An 18,902-nucleotide genomic window follows, 5' to 3' on the forward strand; every position below is an offset into this window, starting at 1 on the left:
CCCGCCCCGCCTCGAGGCGGCGCCGCCTTAAAAGGGACGGGGCTAGGTGTGGGGCCCACCGCGGTGCTCGGCGCTGCGCAGCCCTCGGCAGGCGCGATGGCTGTCCCTGCGGCTGTAGCCCAGCCTCCGAGGAGCCCAGGCTCGTCCCCAGCTGGGACGTCTCTGCTGGCCACTGCATCAGCAGTAGGGCCACCCTGCCCGGCCACCAGCATCCCTACGCGGCCAGGAGCCAGGGTTGCTCAGGGTGCCGGTCCATAAAAAGGGACTGATCGCCCTGGCACCAGCTCACATCTGGGCCACAGCTGGCCCTGGGTACCAGAAGTGTCCTCTGGAGCCTCCTACGCCCCCTCGGCTCCCCTCTGGATGTTACTTTGCTCAGGACCATTTCAGGTGCGTTTCCTCCCCATGCAGAGCAACAGCCGTTTGTCCCGCGGGGTCTTTCCAAAACTGGCAGCCCCAGCACCTCCCACCAGAGCCTGGGGCACAGAGGTGTCTCTGTTAACGGCTCTCCCAACAAATGTTTCCGCAGCTGTTTTGCGTGACGCTGTATATCCAACCCCCGCCAAATGTGCTGGGCCACTGGGAATAAAGCACGTTGCTGGTGTAAATCCATTTCCCACTGGCAAGGGGGGTCACAAATGGCTTCAAAATGGAGTATTTAGACCAAAAAAATGCTCAGGGTGCACAGTCAGGTTTGCGGTGGAGTGACAAGGGAGCAAAGGCTCAGACAGTGGCTTCAGGATCTGGGACCCACCTTGCCCCTGGGTGACACTCTCTGATGGCAGTTTTCCTCCAGGAGGGATTTAGCAGGAATTGCCCCATCACAGCCTCAAAGCCATGGACCAAACTGTCCAGAGACACCACCCAGTAGCATCTACTAGAGCACCCTATAGCCGCCGTGCCATGGGCCACCTGGGGCAGGCAGCTGCATCCTAGAGCACACCCAGGGTGGGGGTGATCCAGGTCTTTCCACACTTTCCTTTACAGGAGTCCCCTGTGCACAAGCAGGTCCTACCAAGAGACACCCTGGGAAGGAGCTGGAGTGATTGGTACCGGCTGTCTTCGGGTTGGTTTTGGATTTGGGATCCCCCATCCCGTTTCCCTGCCTCCTCCTGTCTCCTCTTGCTTCATGCTTCAGTCAGACATCGGGGAACACCTCTACCTGCCGTCTGCATTACGCCCAGCACACCACAGTCCCAAAGTGCTGCCCCAGGACAAATAATAACAAATAATAACAGCGTCATACCCCAGCACACCCCATCACACTGATGGGGCTGCAGCTGGTGTGCAGTGCCCAGGCTGGCTCAGGACGCCTCGCTCGCCTCTTATTTCTGGGTGAGGCTCCCACAGCCTCTTTGCCACCATAAAACCTATTTCTGGGTCCAGCCGGCTGATCTCTGTCTGCACAGGAAAGCCCACAGCTGAGCCACGCCAGGAGAGGGGCTCACCCTATATCTCCCCCCAGCCACCCCCCGCCATCCCTGCACACCCAGCCTACAGCTCCCCGGGGCTTGAGTGCCAATCCTGCAAAGGGAGCGGTTTGCCATGTAATTCCTCTGCCAGGCCTCGAAGCCCGCGGGCTGTACGTCTCCTCTGGGGTTTTACAAGCCGCCTGGCAGCCAGGACCGGTGGGAGCTGGGCAGGGCGGCATGGGATGCGTCAGAGCTGCTGTCGGCCAGCCGAGCCCACACCGAGGCAAACCTCTCCTCGAAAAGTCAGTGCAAAACTATTCGTGACTCTCGCTTCTTCATAAAGACAAGCAGTACCAGGCAGCCCCCAGTGACAGCCACTGTCCCCACCTCGGGCAGGGCAAGGCTCTTCTGCAGGGGCTGCTCGGGGCCCCCCCATACCCTCTGCTGCGGGTGAGCTGAGGAAGCTGTCTGGTATTTAGCAGGATTTAAAAGTGGAAGGTGGATGGGATGGGGCTGAGCCAAGCTGAGAGATGCGTCCTGCTCTCAGCTGGGAATCCCGCTGCCCTAGGACCGGCACTGGCCCTGCTGATGTCACACTAGCATCTAGATGATGCCATCTCCCTGCCCAGCCTGGAGAAACCCCCTTGGCAAGGGAAGCCCCAAAGCCAGGCTGGGCATCACAACCCTTCCACAGCCCGCAGGAGCTGCCTCAGAGGGGGCTGTAGGCAGGGACTCCCTGCCCATGCACCTCCCAAACACCCTCCTGCCAGCGATGGATGGCTGGTGGGCACTGGCAGGAGCAAGCTGCAGAAAGCCTGTGCGCACTTTGGGCTCTCTTCCACCAAGATCCAGCCCTCTGTGGGTGCCCCAGCCCGTGCCGAGGGGCCACAGAGGTGGTTTTTAGCTGAGTCCTGGTGTCCATACCTCAGCCTCCCAAGCCTCGGTTTCCCAGCCACTGCTGGGCCATCGTTCCCCTCCGCTGGTGGTCTTGCTTTGGCAGCCCTTAGCCCTGCCCTGGGGAGACCATGGCCCCCACCAGCCTCCCTGGTAAAGTGTCAGCATCCCTGCTGAGGCCCCCATTAGCACTAACTGGGCTGCGGGTACCCACCCACAAAGGGCCAGCAGAGCATCGCCCCACACCCTGCAGAGCCCGGACGCTCGGGCACTTGTCACCAGGGTCTGGCATTGAAGTGGCATCACCGGGTGCAGAGGGACCTCATCCCGGGGGAGCAGGGGTGTGCCGGCTGGTCCGCAGAGCCGAGGTGCCTTCGTCACTGCGGGCAGGGGACGAGCAGGGCTGTGTCTGGCAGCTGGCATTGAGGACCTGCCTCTGCTTTCCCAGGCAGACTCAAGTGATGTTTAACCAGCTCACAGACGTACAGAAACTCTGTTTGCTATTTAGGGCTGTGGATCCTACTAAGCTGATGGGAGAGGGAGGGTGTTCCGCAGATTTACAGAGCGGTTGGCTGTTAAAGTGACAGCTTTCCTGCCTGCCACCACCCCATCCCCAGGATGATCCTGAGGGCTCCAGCACCCAGCCCTGCACCTTCCCCAGAAGCCTTGAGCCCTCTGAAAGTAGTACAAAGTGATGTGCTTCTTGGGTCATTTATAACTCAATTAATGAGCCAGAGAGAAGCCATCACTGCCCTTCTGTCCCTCTTCCATATAAGCCCAGTGAGGTGGCTTAGGGCAATGGAGAAAGCTCCCTCCATCCTGCTCCATGTGATTAATGTGTTGAAGGCTTTCGTGGAAATTTTAAGACTGGGTTTAAGGATTTAAGGAGCATGGAGTGTGGCAATAGCCTGGTTTGCAGCACTAAATCTGTCTGCTTGTGGTCATCCCCCGTTCCTGGCTGGGGTGGAGGAGGGAAACAACCCCATGGAGGAGGCACGACACAGAGATCCCCACAGCTGGTCACCCCCTGCCCCAGCCCAGGGCATGCTGCCACCATGTACCGCTTGTGCCTGGCCATCCCATGCACGTCCTCGCTGCGGTGTCACACTCGTCCATTCCACACTGTCACCTGCCTGCTCTGGCATCCTCGCAGCCCGGTACCTGCTGGGGGAAGATGCACATGTGTGTGCACAGTGCATCTGCAGGGGAAACCTCCTGTCCTCTACGATTAATAAAAAGGGACCAGGAGCCAGGTGTGCAGCCTGGTCCCCACAGCACACAAAGCAGGTTCCCTGCCCCAACCACCCAAGCACTGGGATCCAGCAACACCCACGTCCGACACTGCAGCTGGGACAGTGTGCTGGATGTAGATGCTGGTGATGCCCTTGTTGGACCCTTGGGAGAGCTTTGCCCCTGTGCAATGGATGCGCAACTGGGGCTCCTCTTGGAGCAAAAATGCTGGGCTTTCTCCCTTCCTCCTCAAGCCTAAAGCATGGGGCAAAGCAGATAGTGAGGGCTGGCCAAGGGAGACTGCATGGGGGGGTGATGGAGGGGAGCTCCACTTTGTCCCGGGGCAAATCCAGGGTGGAACGACCCAATCTGAGGTTGAATGGCCAAACCCAGGGTTGCACAGCCAGCCGTGGGACTGGGATGATGCTCCAGGGCTTGGTGCCTCGGCCAGCCTCAGGGTGACGATGGGTGCCCGCAAGCACAGCAGTGGGTCCAGCGGCTGTGGGGCTGGAGCATGGGGAACCGGGCCGAGGACTGGTGCGGTTCCCTGCCTGGTGGGGCTTCTTTCTATGCAAATGCCTGGGAGCAGCTGCCCTGCCGGCGTGACTCATTTCCTGCTCTTGTGTCACATTCTGGTCAGGCCAGTTTGGCAAAGGCTTTCTTCTCTCCCTCTCTGGCTTCTCCTCCTTCTCTCCCCCACCGCCGAGGGCTGGGATGTGCATTCACTCAGCCCCTGGCAGGATGAGGCAGGATTTTCAGGAAACTGCGTCAAAGCCACAAAACCTCCATATATATATAAAAAAAACCCCAACCAAACAAAAAACCCAGCACAATTTTCTTTTTTTCTTTTTTTTTGAGCACGAGGGAGACTGGCGGCCAGACGGGCTCCTCCGCTCTTCCCCCTGCTGGGGCGGCTGCTTCCCCCGAGACAGGACGGGACCCGGCAGAAGAGCTGTAAAAGTTTGCTGGGCCGCCGAGGGGAAAAAAATGCAGCTCAGTCGGTCTAATTTTACCCTCTGCTGCCAGTCGGAGAGGTGCTGCCGGAGCCGGGCTGCCAGCAGGCAGCCTTTAACAGAGGATGGATGGTATGAGCATCCAAGGCAGCCGCCAGCCCTGGGGTTTGCCCAGCGTTTCTTATTCCTCGGCACCGCTCCAGGGCAGCCTCACCACTGTGCCCTGAAAAATGTACTGGCTGGGGTTAAAAGTAACTCATTTGTCTTAACGGGGTCAGGAAGGGATGCTAGCAAATGCTGGCAGACCCCCACATGGTGCATCTCCCACCGTGGGTCAGGGCAGGGAAAGGTGATGCCGGGAGCAAATCCCTCTGGTTGCTCCCACAGCCCCATCCAGGCTGGTGCTGCCCTAAGCCCAGACTGTGATGCAGTTAGTCACTTTTTAAGGGATTTCCCACCTGGTCTGTGTTGTAGCTGCAAGGCCAGGATTTACAGCCTCCTGGGCAGTGGTGCAAGCCCTCCTGCCCTGGGGCTCTTGTTTCACCGTGCCTCTGTCCCCTCGCTGGGGTGCAGGGTCCCGCACATGCACCCCTCGCTGCCTGCAAATCCAAGGCAGAAAGCAGCATCCCTTTGCCCCAAGCCTGTGGCTACTGGTGGCCCTGTTTCTCCCGCTGCACAGCCCTTTGCCTGGTGCATCAAGCTCTGGCACAGCACCTCGCACCATAGCTGGGCATCTCCCTGGGGGAAAGATGTAGCTCCTTGGCTCTGCCAGCCCAGCAACGAGCTTGGGGACATGAAGTTGCCGGCCCCAGATCTGATCATGAGAGCCTGAGGGTGGGAGCAGTGTACGATCCCACTGCCTCTGTTCCCATCTGTGGTTTGGTTCAGCCACCCTCCCACCAGAAGGCCCCTGTGGTCCCCACCTGGGCCGAGGTGTAACCTTTGCCATCTTCACTCCGGAGCGATTTCTCAGCCTTCCTCTTCCTTTTCTGCATGCTCCCTGCAGTTAAAGCCAGCTCCAGCCAAATGACCCAGTGCCACACGAGTGCTAAAAAGCCCCCCACCAGGCAGCTACCGAGCTTTCCTTTGAAGGGCAGAGCATCTGCTGCCGCCGTGCCCCATGCGACCCTCAAACCCACAGCCGCCCGAGTCCAGCAGTACCGCTGAGTCCCGGCCTGGTGCAGCCGGGGAAAACTGAGGCAGGGCGAGGGCAGGGGCTGTCCATGCATCCCCCACTGCCGGGTCTCTCCTTCTTCTCCGAAAGCCTAAAGGACTGTTTGCCCAGAGCAAAGGGAAGAGCACGAGGGTATCAGTGTAAATTAGGTCAGGAAGTATTGCTAATAAACTGTCACTCCTGGTTGTGTAATGGGAGCAATTATGGGTTTAGGTCTCATTAAGACACCAGAAAAGAAAACATGGTCTCTCTGGGGGTAGGAGTGTGATGGCAAACAAAAGAGGAGGGTCCTGTTGACAGAAGGATGAAGCTGCCTTTGCACTGGAGGCGTTTCCGTCCCATCCCAGTGCGTCGGCAGCTTGGGGCTTGGATTGACTCGTGTGCAGGGGGATGCAGGGAGCAGGTTACCTGCTCTCCCTGTGCTCTGCTCCTTCCCCCGGCCACCCCAGGGCACCAGGGACACGAGGCAGGCGGTTTTAAAGCCTCTGCAATCCCTGGTCCCTGATCCACCCCGCTCAGCTCAGAACTTGGTGCCCACTGTACCTGCACAGCCCTTCCTTGGGCTCTGATGGGGACCTGTGGGCAGCAGGGCTGGTGCTGGGCTGTGCCAGGAAAGCCTGGGAGAAGTGCCCGAGCTCCTCCTGCCTGCGCAGCCACCGGTGGAACCTCCTCTCCCGGGGGAGCTGCCAGGCTTCCCTGGCTGCCCACCATCTGGTGCTCCTGACTGCACCACCGGGCAGCGAACGCCTCTCTGCCTGTCCCTCCCTGCTGCTGGGGTGGCCCCGAACCACCCGGGCAGGTCCCTCCTGGGGTCTCCAGAGGGATGCTCAGGCGCTGGTGGAGGTCACCCAGAGCCCAGCCAGAATAAACCCAGGGCTCCCCATGAGCAAAATCCCGGGGCACTGCCAAACCTGGGGTGGGGGCACCTGCGCCCCCTCCATGGAGGCTCTCGGAGTCAATCTGGCCCCAGCATGCCACAAAGGAGGGGCTGGGGTGCCCAGCGGCCAGGGTTAGCCTTTAACCACCCAAAACACGGCATGGAGGGAGAGGAAATTCTTGAGGCATCTATTAACATAAAGAGTCGTACTTTACATTCGGTCCCACTTATGGCTTATAAATGATTACTGCACTTTTTAATAAATGGTTAATCAAGTGTTAGAGTCCAAACAAGTTGATGGGTTGCTTATTACCACGGTTTATAACCTTTTATGAATGCCTTCTGTCGATGTACTTATAAACATCCATACCACGTACTTCTCGTGTCTTGACATGTTGGTCACATCTGTTCAAAGTTTATTAACTCTTGAGCTGCTCGCTAATGGCAGACTGGGAGGGATCCTGCTATTTATCTGTATTAATCCATGCGGCTCAGAAAGCACATCTGCACGGGAGGCGCTGGCCAAGGGGCGATGTGGGCATCCCCCTTCATCTGAAAAAGGTTCAAAGCAAGCAGAATGCCACTGCATCAGAAATGTCAGCAGCAGGGTGTTGCTCTCATGGGTGCAGGGTTTCTTTTCCCACCAGTCCAAACAGCAGAGGGAAGTCAGTGGCAGATTCTTCCTCTCTTGAATAAGTCATTGAGCCGAGAAAGGATGTCGTCCTGGACCGCTCGCTTGAATCAAAACCACAAGGTATTGGGCTCAATGTGAGAGGAATTGGGTGAAATTCTCCGGCCTGTGAACACAGGAGGTCAAATGGCATGATTTAATGAGCTCTTCTGGCCTGGAAATCCACGGAAACATCCTTGGCTGTCGTTGTTCATGCGTAGCCGAAGCCCCCCTCGTGTCATGTTGCAAATAACGAAATAAAACTCTCAATAAGCTGAATAATCAGAAAACAATTTTCCAATAAAAGCATCCCCCGAAATCTCCTTTTAAGGCAAGGACTGGGATTCCCACCGCCGAGCGTGTTCCCGACGCCTCGTGTTATTGTTCGGCTGCCTGTACCGGGGCCGGGCAGGCTGCCACGCTGCCCTACGCCCCCGGGATGCTCCCCGCCGTGCGGCCCTGCCAGCCCCCCTGCTTCTGAGCCCTTTTTGCCTTTATTTTTCCCCTTTTGCCGGATGCTTTGGATAATTTTCCTGTCCAAAAAACAAGCGGGGAGTATGAGGTGCTGCGGTCCCGTGCCTGCTCCAGCGTTTTTAAGAGCCAGAGAAGGGATTTGTGCATTAAGCAGACAGGGATGATCCCAGCCTGGGTGGGAAACTGGGTCTTCCTGGTCGCCTTGGCCTTGGACACTCCTGGAGGTTTTTTAATATTTAACCATACTTTCCCCTTTTCTCCCTGCTCCCCAGCCCCTCTGGAGTGGGTACCCCATCTCTGGCAGCAGGAGCATCTCCAGCACGGGGCAGCCTTGCTCGCTGCCCTCCAGCGGGTTATTTGTGGGCAGAGCATGGAAAGTGTGAGGAAACATGAAGGATGGGAAAGGGCATTAAAAATTCTTTTCCCCTTGGAAAAACAAAACCAAACCTGAACTATGCTTTTTTGGAAAGCTGCTGCAGCTATGGCTTCTGCATGAAACGCACTTGCAGCCAGGGCATCCCTACTGCAGGCAAGCAGTGGGGGGACCGAGGGGACAGAGCCCGCACTGAGGCCGTGCTGCCGTGGCCCGTCTTATCCGCTGCTTCAATTAGCATGAGCAATGAGGCGTCAGGGCAAGATAAGGCCATTTTTTCTCCAGTGTGAACTCTGCCTGACAGTGGGAACAGTTGCTCCGAAAGCTGTTTGGAGAAGCTGGAGCTTTTGGGCATGCTGTGGGCTCCTAGACAGGGAGCTGGAGCATGCAGGGGCTTTGCTACGATGCTTCTCCCACCCCTGCCAGGTCCCGGTTTCCTGTGCCGGATGGTGAGGCTGTGGCTTGCAGCGGGGTGAAGATGCTTGCTGGCTCCCCGCTGTCCCTGAGGCTCGGCTGTGGGGCTGGGGTTGCTCATCCCGTGCCAGGGGGATGCAGCAGGACCTTGCCCAGCCTAGCTGCTTCAGGCCCCTCTCCAGTTACGGCTTGGCCACGGGGCCCCCAGAAGTGTGGGGTGTTAATGCGTCAGGTCCTGTGCACTGGGATGTGCTGGGAGTCTTTCCTCCGCACCGAGGTGCTGCTGCTGCTGGCTGTGCCATGAATGCCGGCTCGGTGAAAAAGCAAGCAGGAGAGAAATGAGGCAAAAAGAGGGGGAAAAGAAAAATCCAAAGGGACCTGGTATGCTGATCCTCCATGAGCCCATGTTTCTGCGTGCTGCGTGACACATCCTTGTGGTCCAGGTGGGCTGAAGCATGGGGAACCCCTCCCTCCCATGGCTGCACCATCCCACCATGGGCTGGGGGACATGTCGTGGGATGTGGGACGAGCTGTGGGAAGGGACATGCTGTGGGGCTGATGCTATGGGAGGGGGTTTGGGTGCCAGGACCATCCCTGGGTGCCCAAGTCCAGCACAACCAGTGGCCACATTGGCTCTGCCCTGAGCAGGCAGGGAGCACCGTCAGAGCGGGAGCCCCTTGCCATGGGGCTGCCCCCTCATCCCACCCTGTGGGGATCCATCTCCCATCCCACCCCGTCTCCCCCTCCTGCCCCGCAGGTGCACCCTCTTCCCCATCGAGGTTCCCAGGCACCGCCGTTCACTTTTCAGATGGGAAACAAGCCCCAGCCCTCCCTCTGCACTCCAAAAAAACCCCAACCAAAAGCCAGAGGAGAGAAATAAACAAACAAATCCCTTCCCTCTCCTGGCTTGGCATCTGCTCGCAGTCCTTCCATTATTAATTAGAGAAGCTGCCGGCATTATTAGCAACAAACCGCTCCTAATGAAGTTCAGAGCCGCAGATCCAGGAGGGGCTCCCAGACACCGCTTTTCAGAAACCTTAATTAAATTCACTGCCTGAAGGTGCTTTCAACTGGGGTGGAGGCAGAGTGGTGAGGCTGCCCAGGCCAGGCATGGCTGTGCTGGTGGTGGGGCTTGGGGTGAAGGGTGCTGGTGGGAGAGGGGCACTCCGCTGTGCTGTAGTCCCCAGGGACACCTGGTCCTCTCCGGATTTAGGTCTGAACAGAGGGATCAGCTGGGATGCACCATTGCAAAGGGGGTGCTGCCCGGCCATTGCAAGGATGGTGAAAGTGGATCATTTAATTCATGAATTAAATTAACTGAGTGGCTGGTGGGGAGGGTTCCCAGCACCGTGTGAGCAGCAGCATCCCTGGCCGGTCCTGGCTCTGCCGTCCTTGCCGGGATGTCCTAGTGGGGCAGCCCGGTGCTTGCAAATGCTTCAGGGCCTGGGAAGGCGAGAGGCACAGAGGGTCTCAGGCCAGGGGACCAGCTGCAGGCAGCCTCTTGTCCCCCCTGTCCCCACCCAGGTAAATAACCTTGCTGGGGATCCCAGTTGACCAGCAAGTTTTCCTCAAGTGACGTGATTAAACTCGGCCGAGATATGGCCACGTTCCCTTCAGCATGGGTTTCTCTGCACCAATGGTGCTTGGAGATCCTGCTGCTTTGCCTTGGGGCTGGGACAGTTCCTGTCTGGATGGGGCTGCAGGAGAGCTTCTTTGGGAAAGGATGGTTTTCACCCCAAACTTCAAAAGAAAACAAATCCTTGCAGGAACGCTTTCCGCTGACTGCTCCTTTTTCAATGCAGGGAGGGATGAGATAACACCCCTGAAGAGCAACTGCAAAACCTGCCCAAAGCTGGATTTTGGCTCCCCACGCATCTTTTCCCTTCCCTGTCACCCTTCTTCTGCGCACAGTGATCTCCCTTCCCCCCCAGATATTCCAATCTTCCTCTCTCTGACCTTAAAGGAATTTATTACCGAGGAGTGTAAAAAGATTACTGCAAAATCGTTCTGCGTTACTGGGAAATCATTGCAACATTAGCTCAGTAATAATTTTTCATAAGTGTTTGCTGTGTCTCTTCTCCAACATATTCGGTCTCCGTGTGCACATCCACACCCCCGCAAATCCCGCTGAAGCCAAGAGGCACTTGGCAGAGGACGGGAGTGTGGACCTGACCCGGCACTCACCCCGGCTCCCTCCTTCCCATGCCGGCAGATGAGGTTGCCATCCCTCGGCCGACCGGCCGCGTCCTCGGACCCACGTGCAAGCACTCCCCATCCCAGCTTGTCCTAACAGCATGGAAAACCCCAGCTGTCAGGGCGCTCAGGCTGCCTTGGCTCAAGGGGTTTCACCGGCAGATGCTTGTGGAGGATCCTGCACCTGGTGGGGCCCAGGACCGGTCGTTTTGCTGAGTTTTTTTGGGAAAAGGAAGATCCCTTTCTCTCCCACGCTTGCACTCAGGAGGTCTGGGTGACAGACCCTGCTTCCCCAGGCCCAGGGGGAGAAGGTGCCAATGAGGAGGAGAAGGGGCTGCCGAGGCAGCTGCAGAGCTGAGCAAGAGGCAGGCGGTCCTGCCGAGTCACCCGCAGAGAAGGACACTGACAATTCTGCAAATACGTTTAATGCACTTAGAATACACGAGAGGAAAAAAACGTTTAGTGATTCACAAAAATATTACAAAAAGTCACGTGCAGGCGAAACACACCCAGCACTGCAATAACAATGTAAGAATTTACATTAGAAACTAATATAAAATATTTAAAAACCTCTGCTAGTTTAGCTTTCCATTTGTTTTTTGTCTTTTATAAAAAAAAAGGAGGAGGGGAGGGGGAAGAAAGGCCATCTACAAGGTACTGATACACCGGCTGCAGAAACGCGGGCTCCTTCCAGCCCCGTCGGTAGCATCCTTGGGCTCCTCGCTCGACACAACCCTGCGCACGCAGACCGCACACACTCGCACACACACACGGCTGAACTACAGAAAGGTTCACCTCCGGGCTCCGAGGGCAGCCCCAGCGGTCAGGGTTCGCTGCGGTCCCGGTTGCCCCACATGTCCTCCACCCTGGGAAGCTTGCCTTTGCTCTAGGTTTTGCAGAAACCGTCCAGCATACAAAACAAGTAGCATCCCCAGTGAGCAGAAAAAACATCCACCCCTTTAAAAAAAGGGAAAAGCCGGCGTGTCCAACCTGGGCTGGATGAGAGAAGGGTTTTGAATGACTAAACTTGGGTTTGGAGCATAACCGTGGCCAAACACGGAGCACTGGGACGCCAGGGCCGCATGGGTGCAGGGAGCATCCCGGCGCAGGGGCCAGGGCATCAGTATAAGCCCCCAGCGGGATGCCGTCTGCTTCCATGGGGCTGCAAATTGCCACTTTGGGGAAAGCCATAAGCCAAGAACAAAAGGGCCCAGAGCCCCCCAGCCCGTGATCAGTCACTGCTGGGATGACACGGCCACTCACACCCACCTCCCCTTCCTCTGCCCCCTGCGGGTTTCGCAGCCCGCTTGCTGCCGCAGGAGGAACGGCGCAGGAGCTTCGTTGCCAGCATGGCAAAGTCCTTCTGCGCCCATCCTGCCCGCGGCATTGTCAACACATGCCGTATTTATGTAGGACCTACCGCACACGGCGACAGCTCGGTCCCTCCCACCCTCGCCGCTCGTGCAGCAGAGGGTTTCCGGAGCCGCACTTTCGCTGCAGTTGGGCCCCAGGGAAAGGAACAAAGGAGCCATTTTCATCTCCAGCCTCGCCGGGAGTGGAGAGAGAAGGCGAGAGAAAAGACCAGTGTTTGCAAAACACAACAATCGGCTGGAAATTTTCCTCCGGCTTTTCGAGATTGGGTTTTTTCCCCTCTCTCTTCCTCTTTTTAAAGAGGGGAGACACATCGTCAGGACAGTTTAAAAACAACCAGGCACTGGCCAGCCACATCTGCCATGTGCAGCCCTTTCTGAGCTGATGTTCCTCTCCTGCTATCAGGGCCCTATGAGCTGAACGGTGAATGATGCCGTGGTCTTTCAGCGAGGGAAAGGGAAGGGGCTACCTTCACGGCAGACTAGAAATGATGTCTCTGAACTGATGTGCCACTTATGATGATTTTATGGTCTGTCAGCCATTTTAGGGGAAACAGAATCATGGTAGAAATGAAGAGGTGGTGAAGCACGACACACGACAGGTTCACTGCCTGAGAGAGACAGGTCAATGCGGGGCCGGGTTTAAAACACATTTGCAACCTCAGGCTTATTCTCCATTTGAAATTTTGGACTCATGTAGAACACAAGGGTTGTTTTTTTTTTAAAGAAAAGAAAAGAAGCAAACACTACACAACAGAAAAAATGTTATAAAAATAGTAGGTTGCTACAGAGCTCGTTAAAAACTGCCACGGTCCCAGAGACCTAAATCCAGCTTTAAAATCTTGGGAGGTGAACCCCACTGGCAAATGTGCATTTCGAGATTGTTTTGGATACAGTTTGGCTGCTGCACAGGCTGGCATTTATCGATAGGGACAGATGCACAGAAAGGGATTCCCGGTTGCTCGACAATTCATCTGCCCTCACAGCTTCACTCACGGGGAGAATTAAGGCACAACATACACTCTAAATGGAGGGCAGTCACGTAGAGGACCAAGTCCCCGGGAGGCAGAAGGGCTCTCATGTTGCTGGACCCTCTCCTCACCTGGCTGTGATGTTGTAGGAGCTGAAGCCCAAGACTTCATACAGCAGAGCCACAGGGTGCAAGGCTGTGCCCTGGGCTAGGGGACAATCAGACACACAGGTCTAAGGGTTTCCTCTGACCTGAAGGTCTGCGGACCATTTCTCCCCACCTGACATGACGCTGCCTTGCCCCAGCCAGACAGAAGCCGGCAAAATGGGTCATGGACTCTACATGCCTACCTAGGAGGAGGGAGTAGTCATCAGGACAGATAAACAGCCGAGCAGCCGTGATCCCATGCCGACCTGTCGTCTAACACAGCGTCCTGCGAAGCATGCAGTCAGCCAAACATTTTCCAGTGAAGCATCTGAGAAAGGTTTTTGTGAGGAGCTGGGGGGACATTTGATGAAGGGAGCGGACGGTGGGCGAGCAATAAAGCTCACTCAGTGACCAGCCTGGAGGTTCTCATGAGGGGCAGCGGAGCACGAGCTCCGCTCCCCACCTCACACTAACCAGAATAACAAAGGAGACTGAAGCAGCCACATTGCCACTCCCCATCTTTGACTCAACCTCAGATGCAGCTGACGCAGCCATTTGCAGTCTCTACCATCAGCGGCGGGTACAGGCCAGAGTGTGAACATGCAGTAGGATGTGCATGGCCGGCTCCTTGCACCAATGCAGGACCTCAGTGGGTCCTGGCACAGAAACGAGGACTTGCCTGCAGGCCCCCCATGCTGTGCTGAGGCCTTGATGATTCTCACTTTGGTTTCTAACTTCCCTGCACCCACGTTAGCTCCCATTGCAGTGCCTGAGATGCATAATGACTGCACTGCCTTGAACAAGCCGGAGCTGTGGGTGCAGGAGGGAGCCTGCTAACTTGCTCCCCCACCACACAACCTCTCCCCAGCAATCTGCCCCCTCCAAGCCAAGCATCACTTTCAACTGTTTTGTTTTTTTTAAAAGCTACACCCCCTAAATATTTCTACTGGTCACAGATGAAAAACAACACAACCCCCACTTCTTCAAAGACCATTTGATGACCCGATGGTGTCATTTCAAAAGCCATCCAAGAGCAACTGAATATTTGAAGTGAAGAGCTTCAGAATATCATTTCAAATCACTGTTGGCAAATCTATGTACAGTAAAACCAATATATCACCATCCTCAAAGACATTATACACAGCAGGCACCACCTATCTAAGCCACTGAAAATATCACTGTAGGTCACATCAGCTACAAGACTGACTGCTCTGCTCAGATCGTATCCCACATACTTTAATATTGAAACTATACATTCCTTCTTCTGTTTTTAATCACAAGTTGAGAAGGAGAGTAGTCCTGGCTTTTGGGACTTCTCTTGTTTCAGAATTGCTGTCACATGTTGGATTTTCAAGGCTCTGCAGGTCTGCCATAAGGCTCTTCATCTCTGGAAATATCCCTATCGATCTGCATCGCAAGATTTCTCCAGGAGGGAGAAAACCTCTACTTGCTGCTTCTAAATTGTGTTCATTTCCATTACTATCTTTAGCCAACAGAAGCCTCAAAGGTTTTGGTTTCATACAATCCTGCTTCAGACCTTCTACACAATCTGGAAAAAAATCAGCACTAGTGGACCTACCATCTCAGCAAGTTTGGACTAGAAAAAAAACGTGGTGTTTATTGACACTGATGCATTTCCCTTTTTCAAACTACTTGCTCACTAAAATACAACGGTTTCTTTTCCATTTCCTTCACACACAGGCATGTCCTCTTGCCCCAAGATGAAAACATCCAAACTTGAAATCTCATTTACTTGCCAATGAGTAAGCCTTTGGCATGGTTGCAAACTTGATGTGAATCAGGGGAGGGGAGGTCCTGTGGGTGCACAGCTCTTCACAATACTGAGTAACACGCAACTTTCTTATTCTTAAATAACTGTTGAGAGGCAGCGACACAAGCTTGGAGCTTAAGGGCTGACTTTCACCAGTTTCTCTCTTACAGTTGGTCTAGCAATAAGACAGAGATTTCTATTTTAGCAGTTATTTATCTAATATTTTTCCCCTTAACTAAATGGGAAGATTTAACTTCCTTCCCTTCAAACCTTCTCCTCAATTGTTATCTGGCTACCAGCAAAGATCTGTGAGAAAGTGTCTCAGAAATAGAGATTTCTGGCATGCCACCTGTTCATAACTCAAATACACAGAACTATATATAAATACATGACATGGAACAAAAATACACATACACAAGGATACTGGGTGGATTTTCAAATGCATTCAGCATGCTCCCTCTGAAGTCAATGAAAACCCAACCCAGAGCGTCTGATGAGAGTAAATATGGTGAGGAAAACATACACACAAGAAAAGCAGAACTGGAGCACAAGCCAGCTTGGAGGAGGTGCTTTCCCTGCGTACAGCACCACATCCCCGCTGCAAAGGCTCAAAGAGTTCATAGGGCAGGAGGTCCTAAGCTTTCCAGATGTGTGTCAGAGCCCAGAGAGGGTCTGATGGACTTCTCTCTGCCCCGTGCTGATCTCTGCAGGAACAGCAACAATTGACCTTCCAAATGTCCCTTCTCCACCAAGATGTGGATTTTAAGCTCCTTTTAATGAGAGCTAGCATCTGGAAACAAGGAAGAGCAGCCAGCATCATGGCAATGGGCCAGCTCTGCTGCAGGCACCCCCAGCAAGCTCGTACAAGAGCAGCCCATGGGCTACTGTTGGCGGATGGCTTTGGGACAAAATTGTAGTTGCTGCCCTTGCCTTTTTCCCAACTGCCACAATCATCTGTTTGTTCATAATCTTGTGGTGGGACACTTGGGCATGTCATTTTTGAAGCTGGACTGGTACATTTTCATGCTGCTTTCTCACCCACGCTGTCCCCTGCATATACATCTACAGTGCAGAAGGGATGCTTAGTGCTAACCAGGACAATGAAAACTGGCCAAGAGATCCCACGGATGAATGCAGTCTGCCACAGCACAGAAATCACTCTGGCTGTCACATGCAGATATCTGAAAGTTTGTTCTTTCGCAGCAGGATTTTAAGATGATCCTCTGAGTTCAGACAAAATGACAAACTCATTTACATGTAAATTGCTTTCGTAGCTTTGCAGAAAGGAAGGTTCTGCCGAGCAGTGTTGGACCCTGCATTTGGCCTGCCTTAAATTATAATATAACAACAATTATAATAATACAAATACTACTTTGTACACAAAGCACGCCCTCCCCTGCAAACCCTGGCATGCTTCGGTAGGTCCTACAGCCCTCTAGTCAATAATCACCCTCTCTGCACAGAGACACATTGAGTGACTTGCCTGAGGCCACAGAGGAATTCTGTAGCAAGTCCAAGGAAAGCTTTGTGGCTCCTAGCTCTGCTTCTTGACCAACATTAACCAGTCTCAAATATATGCAAAAAACATCAAAGCTGACTGTGCCAGGAAGAAATTAAATCAGAAAACAAACAGAAAACCAACCCTGGGGTACTGTGAGGCCTCCTGGACTTTCCTGTTTGATCAGGGGAGTTAAGTGTTAAAAGCTTTTTTTATACTTGCATTATGATCACACAGCAATTGTGTATAAATCGCCAAGTTATCTTGTAGGCAGAAAGGGGTGGAAGGAAAGCTGCATCTCCCCTGACAAGGAGTGAAGAGTCATCACCAAAAGACAATGGGCAGAGGAAGGCTGGGGAATATGCATCAGAAACAACCTGCAACAGCAGCAGGGGGCAAAGCCTGCGGTGGTTTGCTGCAGCATATCCACAGGAGCCAGCATCTCGATGCAGAGACACAACCTGACCCTGCAGAGACCGTCTCCTCCGCATACAACGTTTTGCTCCAAGGAGGAAGCCACACAGATCTAGAGAGAGGGTCTTTTCAAACTGATTTTGATGCTTTACAGTTCAAATCTGTCTGAAAGGAGGGAAGTCAGCAACAACGAGAGCCACCACAGCGAGGCTAGAGGGGAAAATTGAGCTGCACTAGGGCACAACCCTGCTGGAACAGGGAGAATAGCTGGCTTTATTGAGGCTGAGACTCCTCTCCGCTATGCCAGGACAGCAGAGATCTCCATTTCATACGCTTTCAAGCAGCCCCCTGGATCCTGCAGAGCTGCTGAAGTTGTCCCTGTGAACAAATGGTCCTTTCTAGCTTCTCAAATTCTGTACAATAGCAAGGAAAAAATACTTGACAGTATCTCTTTAAAGATAAACACACTGTAAACAGGAGATCTCCCCCGCCCCGGTAGCTTTCTTCCTCCTGCTTGTGCAAAACCAGAGGTTGCGACCTTCCCTGGGGTTCAGGCACAAGGACAGGATGCGCGAGAATAAAGTTGCCTCTGTTTGCAGCGATACCATAGCTAATAGCACCAAGACCAACACTTAAAACATGCCTAATTTGAGGGCAGGGAGGATCTGGGTTTGTTTTTCTTGACTGAACTAGAAAGTTCATCTTTAAATCTGTTCAGCTTCAAGCATGTGAGCTTTTGGCCTCCTTTAAACAGGGGAAATACCATTCCGTTTCTGAAAAGAAAAAAAAATAGCACATGGAAGAACAGTTCTGCAGTCAGTAAAATTTTGGCTAACAAAAGGACTCCAGAGTCACGTAAAGAACATTTAATCCATGGATTATAGGCTCACACCTGGCAGAAATGCATGTGTAAATACAGGCGTGCAGAGCGTCTACACCCTGGGCTAAGGCAGAGGGGAGTTCTGTAGCTAGGAGAAAGGATTCTTACTACTAATTTTCATAGTTAAATATTTCTCACTCGCACTCACACATACGCAGGCTGTTCCCAGAGAGCTCAGCCTTGGGAAGGATAAAGGAAAGGGCTCAGTTCGGTCTGGGCTGGTGCTGAGTAGCTCCTCTTCTGCTCGCAGTGGTTGTGCAGCAAACTCTTTTATTTGCAGGCAGAGTTTTTACTGCATTAATTATCCTGTGAGTCACTGGGTAATGGACAGTAACTTGGCTCTCCCAGTTGTTAGAAGGGTGTAATTCAGCTCTAATGCAGCGGGTTGTCGAACACAGCATCTGGCAAGATGGAAACTTTCAGTTTCTTTTCAGGCCAGCTGTACTCCTTTGGAAGTTTAAACTGTAAGACAGTAAAGAGTATCAGTTAATGTATATCACTGCAACCTGCACAGAAAAAACAAAATCGTGGCAAAGGCAGGCAGCCCCATGTTATTATTTTTTAAAACAAGAGGCCACTAAGAAAACATTTCCCCATCAGTATGTTTTGGATAGCAGTGGACGTTAGATAACGTGGCCTGTGCCTCAGCTGCCAAAATAAAGTTCTGAGTTTTCAGCCCAAGTGCTGTTTATTTCATCAGACGGATTCTGGAGGGTTTCTGCCCCCATCACCATTTCCCCCCCCGACCTCTCCAAAAATTTGCAGCACAAGTATCTCCCCTCCTATCTGACCATGTGCCTTTCCTTCCACCTACCCCAGCCCCCAGAGCCCCCTCTTTGCTTTAAAGGGAGTCTTATGGCAGGTTTCAAACTCTTGCTCGTACAGGGTAGGATGCACGTCAGCTAGCGCAGCTCTGCTGGTTGACAGGCTTGCAAATGGCCACCAGCTCTGGGAAGGCAAACTGTGCCATCGTGGCTGGGGAGAGCCAGCGTGCCTGAACAGCATTTCTGCTCCAGCCCTACCCACCTCTGGTACAAAGGCTTTGCAGAGCACCCATACAATGTCTCATATTCACACAGGCACTCGGCTGCTCAGGCTGTTTTGCAAACATTGATTGAAGCACAGGGAACAGAGATTTTTTGCCCCAGTCTGGTTTACACTGCACTGTCTCTGGCCAATGTTTCCCAA

At 53.8% G+C, this 18,902-nt stretch overlaps 1 protein-coding gene across 1 annotated transcript in view; it reads right to left on the reverse strand.

Moving 5' to 3' along the window:
• Positions 1-14,062: 14,062 nt before the first annotated feature.
• The window catches only part of SUFU (suppressor of fused homolog (Drosophila)), a 94,445-nt gene continuing 89,605 nt past the window's right edge, over positions 14,063-18,902 (reverse strand). The window contains exon 12 of the mRNA XM_010564815.1: positions 14,063-18,176. Within this exon, the coding sequence (XP_010563117.1) occupies positions 18,087-18,176 (90 nt within the window). The 3' untranslated portion in view covers positions 14,063-18,086. The remainder of the gene's footprint in view (positions 18,177-18,902) is intronic.

This window comes from Haliaeetus leucocephalus, unplaced genomic scaffold, assembly GCF_000737465.1.
Source record: "Haliaeetus leucocephalus isolate CR32 unplaced genomic scaffold, Haliaeetus_leucocephalus-4.0 Scaffold184, whole genome shotgun sequence".
NCBI lineage: Eukaryota > Metazoa > Chordata > Aves > Accipitriformes > Accipitridae > Haliaeetus > Haliaeetus leucocephalus.